This window comes from Aplysia californica, unplaced genomic scaffold (assembly GCF_000002075.1).
Source record: "Aplysia californica isolate F4 #8 unplaced genomic scaffold, AplCal3.0 scaffold02426, whole genome shotgun sequence".
NCBI classification, from domain to species: Eukaryota; Metazoa; Mollusca; class Gastropoda; order Aplysiida; family Aplysiidae; genus Aplysia; species Aplysia californica.
The window spans coordinates 1-7,641 of NW_004799696.1; the positions used below are offsets into that span (position 1 = coordinate 1).

Genomic DNA, 7,641 nt, shown 5'->3' on the forward strand with positions numbered 1-7,641 from the left:
GGAACAGAGTGATGTTTTCTGACGAGTCCAGATTTCTTTTGGATCACCACGATGGAAGGCAGAAAGTCTGCCGGAGACGTCATGAACGTTATTTACCTCAGTGTGTCAGTGCTATTGCTGACAAACGTAGCATTCTGGTATGGGAATCCATAAAGCACCTCTGGAACAAGATGGAAAAGGAAATTCGCGCACTATGGCCACCCCCAATGACAATCCCACAACTGCAGCAATCACTAATTGATGCTTGGAATAATACTCCCCAGCAATTTATCCAAAGACATATGCAATCCATGAAGTGGAGATGCACTGTAGTCATCAATGCTGGTGGGAGATACACCTGTTACTAATTCTGGGATTTTGAACATTCGAAAAGTAATTATTAATTTCTAATAAAAGGTGTGCTTTTGATAGTTTTTCTTAGTCTTTTTGTCTGCATTTATTGAGAAATGGCAAGTCTTTCAAAATCCATTGGCAATACGGCATTACAACGGCAAAGAAGGGAAATAATGCACAGAACGGAGGGTGCCCACTTTCTTTTGCTCGTCAGTATATATGAACTCGCATAATTTGGAAACAGATGAGGTCTATTTAAAAATAGAAAACAGTGTGACGTCTAATTAAGTTTATGAAACAGAAGAAAGATATCAAAAGCTATATGTTTCTGTCCACATTTTTAACAAGTCAAAATGCAGGTGAACAGAACCTTGAAGCTATTTTATTAAGAGTACACAAAAAGTACCCTCAAAATTTTGCTGCAATCATAAGAATGTGGCAAGTTATTACTCGTATGTAGAAACTCTAAAAGCTCTTGATTTAATTTGACTGCAGTCAAATATTTTACAGTTGAAAGAGTGCACAACTCATACAACATTTCAACATCTCTCTAATCTCTTTTTAAAAAGTCAAATAATGCATTTGTCACCAATTTTAATAGCATTTTGAGTTCACTTCCATTTGAAAAGAGTCTTTATCTGTTGTTTATGCAAATAGTAGCACTGAGTATCAAGTTTAATAAAAACAAAAGGCTTTAAAGTGATAAGAAACATGATTATGACTGAGAAGAATAAAAGAAGGTAGAAACCCCACAAAAACTCACAAGTGGTACAATTCAGCCAGTTGCTCTATGCAAACAAAAGTTACAATTTATTTGTGACACAATCCGTTAGGAAAATGCTGCTAGACATTATCCCCCATCCTGTTCTAAACACAAAGAGCTAGAGATAAAACAAACTGCCCTCATATCAATCGACATAAAATGTACTCTTTGAAAGACAGAAAATGTCTTGTCCATTAAACCCCCCCCCAACAAATCGCCTATAGATAAAAAATAGAATAACCAATTATCTCACAAAAATCAGATCCACCTCATCTCATAATAAACTAAATAATCAACAGACAAAAAAAAAACTGACCTCATGAAAATCAATGTCGAAGTCGTTGGGCAGTAAAGTATGGTAGACATTTTCCAGGCTGAGTACGTAGAACTGGCCAGTTGCTTCAGAGAGATACAGGTTGACCTGATTACCATGATTGACAGCCACAAAAACTTGACCATCATCAACATCCAGCAACATAAAGTCCTGAAAAAAAATTTATCAAGTCAGATAAAATTAGAAAGCTCTAAATCAGTTTTACCCAACAGTTCATGCTTTAAAACAATTTACTGTGATAATAGGAGACTGCAAAATATATGAGTTGCTCCCCTTATGTTTTGTCTTCGTCCATTTGCTTATTTGCTTTTCTGACCCACTCCATACTTGCTTTTACCTTTCAACAATTAGGCTGGCTAAAACACTCAAAAGTTTTCCTACAGTACACAGAGCTCATATACACAGGGATTTCTATTATGCTTTTGACTACTCACATCAATGAAAGAAAGGATTGGCACAATAAACAACATCTCACAGTTATCACATGGTCAACTCACATCTGTTTTCAAGTCACTCGGGAAGTAGGCTCTCTTAAAGGGACCTCTCTTATAGGAAACCAATAAATAGTCTTCCGATTCCATGAAGTTTGACTTCTGAAAGAGAAACATTTTGTTGAGTGATTTTGTGATTAAAACCAAACATTTGACCTAATTTTTTCTCCCATTACATGAAACTATAAATAATCACGGATATACAATTACATTTTCTTTGTTCACACAATTTCAAAGTGTCACCATAAAAAATCTTCATCAGAAATCCAAGTAGGCAGTTCAGTGATAAATTCAAAGTTGTTAGATTTTGATGAAAACAGGATCAAATGAAAGGTCCTGTCACACTGATCACAGTGCTTTTTGAATTTTGTCAATATCTGTATTGGTTGAGAAGGTAAGGGATTTTTTCTACTTTATTTTTCGCTCAAAATCTGGTCCTTTTTCGCAATGTGTTTTGCAACTAAAGGTGGACAAAAATTGACAAAAATGTACATATCTTCGCAACCAGTAAAGATATCTTCCTGTTTTTTTTGCATCAAATTAAACGTTATTATCTGTACTTTCATATAAAAAAAAACATACAAAGTTTAGTGTCATAAATCTTAGGCTTGTTTTAAAGATAAAGAATATTTCTAACTGCTAGAAAAGTTACAAAACTGCCAGGCAAGTGGGGAAAAAAGATATCAAAAATTGAAAATTGGCTTAAATTCAAATCAAAATATCTCTGGCTCCACTAGTCGGATCTGCCAAAGGAAGAAGCAATTTTGTAGATGATTTAAAATCTACAAAACATGTATTGAAAGTAGTGGTCATCACTAATTAACGAAACAATATTCGCGATTTTCTGAGGACACCAAATCGCCGTGCGCTCACGGTTTTCTACCGGAGGCGAGGGGCCGATTTCGCCGCTAGCTGATCTCGTTCACTGAACTGCCTAAATAAACAATAGCAAAAATGATTTATACCTAATCAAGAAGGAATATTGGAATGCTCTGAAAAAGAAGCACACAAATCAAAACGAACCATGAAATCACCACAGAAGCAAACATGAATACTACTCAGAATGAAAACTAGAAATATTCTTTACAAAAAATTTGCATGAAGTAGATGAGATGAACCAAATACTTTTTAAACTTTAACACTACCAGTATCAAAAAAAGAAAGACAGAGATGCACATGAAAAGAAATCTTGGGACTGAATAGAGTTTTGTCCCAATATACTTGCTCCAGGTTCAAAAACCTGTTTATGAAACAGCCTGAATCTGCCTCAAATCTGATCTTGAACAAAATGATAAGAATTATCTGGCCAAGTACTACTCAATAACCTACCACGCATTACAGGAGCTGGGAATGAGGAACGAGAGAGTCTGAGAGGGGAGTTCAATAAATAGGCAACAAAACAAATTAGATTATGAACACAGTTTATCATCATGATCTCCCATTTCTCTTCAGTAGCAACATTATGGTTACCATCAGCATGATCCTCATTTTCACTTATATCATTATCTGTAACATTAGCATTTCCACAATTTGTGGATCCGTACAGTTAAATGAGTTTTTCCTTTTGGTGTTTCTCCAGACTCAAACGAAAATTTTCCTATAATACTTTGGTTCGGCCATTGTTCAGCACAATTTTGTATTTAGCTTCAACTGGCAAAGATGTGGCACCCAAAAAAAATAAATCCGGCACAGCGCCGAAAACTGGCCGAAATCGTGCCTCTTAGTTTCCCAGGCCAGCGACATCTGGAAGTCATTAAATCACTGTCGGAATCGCCGCATGCCGGGTTACGCGGGGGTCACTGGCCGCTCGATTGCGCATCAGTTACAGGCGGCCAGGTCATCGCGTAATCGACACTTTTGATACTAATTATCGGCAGTATCCTCACTCTAACCACGAATTAGTCCATACAAAAAGAAAAGAGCGAGATTCCCCCTCTCAGTCTGCGAAAACCCGATCTCAATGCGACGATATTTGCTGATGTTACAGTGTGTGCAAAATGTTCTCAATTTCATTGAATTTAATATGTGTGTGCTGCACTTAATTCACTTTTAATTTTCAAAGTTCCTGCTCAATCTCAACAAATTTTGGTACATGCACTGATGACATATTTGAACTTTACAAGTGTAATTTTCATCATTGTTTGAAGAATAGTTATTTCAATATTAAGTCGTTTACATCTGATTCTCATCCAGTGCCTTGTTATTTGGCCCCTGCAACTGTATATTCTGGATTCTATGCTGTTATAAATTCAACAGTTCTCCATTAATTTAATAGATTTTTGTTTCTATGAAAGACAGACACATTTGTGCTTACTGTGTATAAATTATTTCATCTTTGTTGACTGAGCTATGTTACGATATTATGTAGAATCCATTTGCCCGAGATTCATTTCTAGCAGGTTTAATGAAATCTCCCAATGGAACACACACATGAGAGAAATTCCTCCTCCCTGAATGAATTTTGTTGCGCGTTGCGGGTGTAAGAACGTGACTAAAGTACAACAGAGGCTGAAAAGAAAGGCTAGGACATGTGAGTCACTGCAAAGGGAAATTTTAAGATTCAATCATTGTTGACAACGAGCACATTATAGGTTGATTTTCGACTCTCTCAAACAAGCATACAGTCAAATTCATAATGACGTCTCACACAGCGCACCTATTCCGAAAACCTCTATTCCAGCAATTCAGAAAGCAATAGACACGTACATGAAACTGTACAGAAGACATTTTCCAAAAAAGAAAATCCCCAAACAGCATATTTTTGAACAACACTGCATTCCATTCATAACACAACACGGCTTTGACCTGGGCCTGCTGGGAGAACAAGGAACCTAAAGCTGTCACCAGTTTATTTCAAAAATTGAAAAGCGGGCTCAAGGCATTGTAAACAGTACGGAAAAACTACAATACTTTATGATCGCACATTTGCTCCAGACAGCACCTTCACTGCGCATTGAGGCTGCAGGCACCGAGAAACAACCCCGGCGCCATAGATAAGCGTATAGATGTACAAGATGTGTAAATAGATCTGTGTCATTAATTTAATGAAAGATACTGTAATGTGAATTTCATCACAAGCCCAACGAATTTGGCTGTTGAGCAAAAATACAAAAATGTGGATTACTAATCTTCCAACAATGATGTCCTTTGGTAAGTAGATGTCCACATTAATTGTCTTTATTCAGAGCGAGTCTTAGTAAATTTTATACAGTACTTTGGTAGTTACATAACTTTTAATTCGGTGTATATTAACTTAATTACCACATAATAGACGGCTGTATTTGATCACATGCAGTTAAAAAATTATACTAGATATCATTGTAGCGTTTTCACAAACTACATTGAAAGTAGAAACTCAAAGATGGAACAGTATGTGTATATTGATAGCCCTGCTTTCATTCATGAGCGTTGAAACAAAACTGTGTAAAATTGTATGTAACCCTGTGCGTGGAGTGAGCGCAGGTAGACTGACCAGTAGCTGACCCCGGTCACGCTGACCTAGCAGCGTACAGCCTGGCGAAACTAAATGACCGCTGATTCGGCGCTGTGTCAGACACAGGCCAAGACAGATGAATGTCAACTACCATCATCTCTAAAACTTTTCTCAATGCCTTAAAAAAACACACATTATGCAATGATCCCCTGATGGGCATACACAAGGTTTAACAAATGTGCTATCAAAGTCTACATTATGCTTTAGCAAACACAGTGCTGAAGAGCTAATCGACACTACTCTTATTTTGCCTACAGAATCCACATTGACATAACCCCTTCATTGCGTTATGATGTATCATGAAAATACGTAAGTTTTAGTTTTGTGCCATACCATGGACATTACAGAAATTGGCAAAAATTGCTGCTCCTGGTTGTCTTTAAGACGTTACATATATGTCACACTAATCATCTGGCTCTAATTCTTCTGTACAGAGTTTGAATTATGCAATAAAAATGCCCATATCAGTATCAAACAGGCTAGTATTAGTTTACTGCTAGACTTGCAAGCCACTAATTAACACGCGACTAGTCTCTTAATATGTAAACACCAAAATGACTTAAAAAGGCAGAAAATTTCACTTTTTGACTCAGATTTGCAAGTATGGGTAGTAGGATAGGGGATATACCGAATGAGGAAAGAGGAAAATAACATTATCGAAGACCTGGGGTCCAAAGTATGTAATGAGTGGGCTAGATCTAGACAGTGAGTCCACTAACACAGAGACATGAGACTGCTGTCCTGGCCAAGGAGCTTAGACGAAAATCAGTGCTGACAGTAGGAACGCACATCCTCTGGCAACGTAGGGGTTGAAACAAAAGTAGTGGACATGCTTTCATGAGAACTGAGGCCTTGAGTCTCTTACAAAAGCATGCATTACAAGACAGAACTGCTTCCAGAAGTGAACTTGCATAAAAAGCAACAAATTATCATGCCACATATAAAATACTAGTGACCTGAGAATCAAGTATAGAATCTATTGCACTTACTTGAATGAACATGTACTCCTTGTGCACTTGCAGGGTACCTGACAAAAAGGGCCCTACACCCTGTACGTCTTCTTGTGTCCTGGTACATTTTGGAGCGATGCAAGATTTGTAGATGGCTTGTGATGGTGCTGAAATGAGCAAAACCAATTAATTTAAATGAACAAATAATAGTAGGTGTCTTTTATTTGACACCCCTGAAGGATCATATGTTAATGGTTAAATTACTATAAAAAAAGGTCCCTGAAGCTTGAATATATGGATTACAACACTATTGGCTGGATATGAAGATAGTATTAGAAACTTATCATGAAACAATTTGCAGTCAGCTCTCCACAGCAGTCACCTGTACTAAAGGCCACTGTTTCGTGGCACCCTTGTGCTTTTCCTTTATATTTTAACCTGTTTATAACAGTCCCTGTCCGCTGGGGTCATGGTAGGTCACCCGACAAGTTGGTCTCAAAACTTGCTTGTAGCGGTCACTCGCTATAAAACTTTTCCACATACTCGTCCCCAAACTGAGTGTGTACACTCAATCAACGCAAATAAGCTCTTATGATAGACAACAAGTTTGATGGAAATGAAATGGAAAGATAAAATTAAGATTTCAGATTTTACGCCATCCGTTGACTTTGTCAAATTTAGTAAGTGACCATAACTCAGTCATCTGTTTATAACGATCACTTTTCTCTGTGATCTAGAGTGACTGCTATGGATAGGGTCTACGGTGTGTTTAAAAAAAATTCTTTTTGTAAAAGTAAACCAGTCTCATAATGCCCAACTGTTTTCTTTTGATGCAAACATACTTGACAGAAACAACATCAATATGTTTGTCCACAGAATTTTAAAAATATGATTAGGTACTGATTAAAATGACAAATTAGAGGAAGTTTTCTACTTCTATACTCTACGTTTACAGTTCATACTTGAGCCAAGTTCTTCCATGTGAACCACATCGACGTCTGTATCATAGTCGGGATGTCCCCTGTGCAAAAAAGAATAAATATTGTTACTTCAAAACATTTTACAAAATTATCTGAAGGAAAGCTTGAATTATTTCTCACAGCGCACCAGCAGTGGAATTTTAGTTGACGCCTGGGATTCCCCATAGAGAACATTATCTCCTTGGTGACTTGAGGTCAGCCAGACACCTCAAATTGTTGGTACTTTTCCAAATGAACTTTGAGGTGTAGAAAGGTATTATTAGTAATCACCATCTCACCAATTCAGGGCATGCGATT

The 7,641-nt window shown here is 37.1% G+C and overlaps 1 protein-coding gene across 1 annotated transcript; it reads right to left on the reverse strand.

Moving 5' to 3' along the window:
- Positions 1-1,412: 1,412 nt before the first annotated feature.
- On the reverse strand, positions 1,413-7,408 carry LOC101857857 (VPS10 domain-containing receptor SorCS1-like; the record flags this gene model as incomplete). Its single annotated transcript, XM_005113439.2, has 4 exons — positions 7,327-7,408; positions 6,404-6,531; positions 1,928-2,023; positions 1,413-1,580 (listed from the first exon to the last, which is right to left on the reverse strand). Coding segments are annotated over exons 1-4 (411 nt in total), but the record flags the coding sequence as incomplete, so codon positions are not given.
- Between the last annotated feature and the right edge of the window lie 233 nt (positions 7,409-7,641).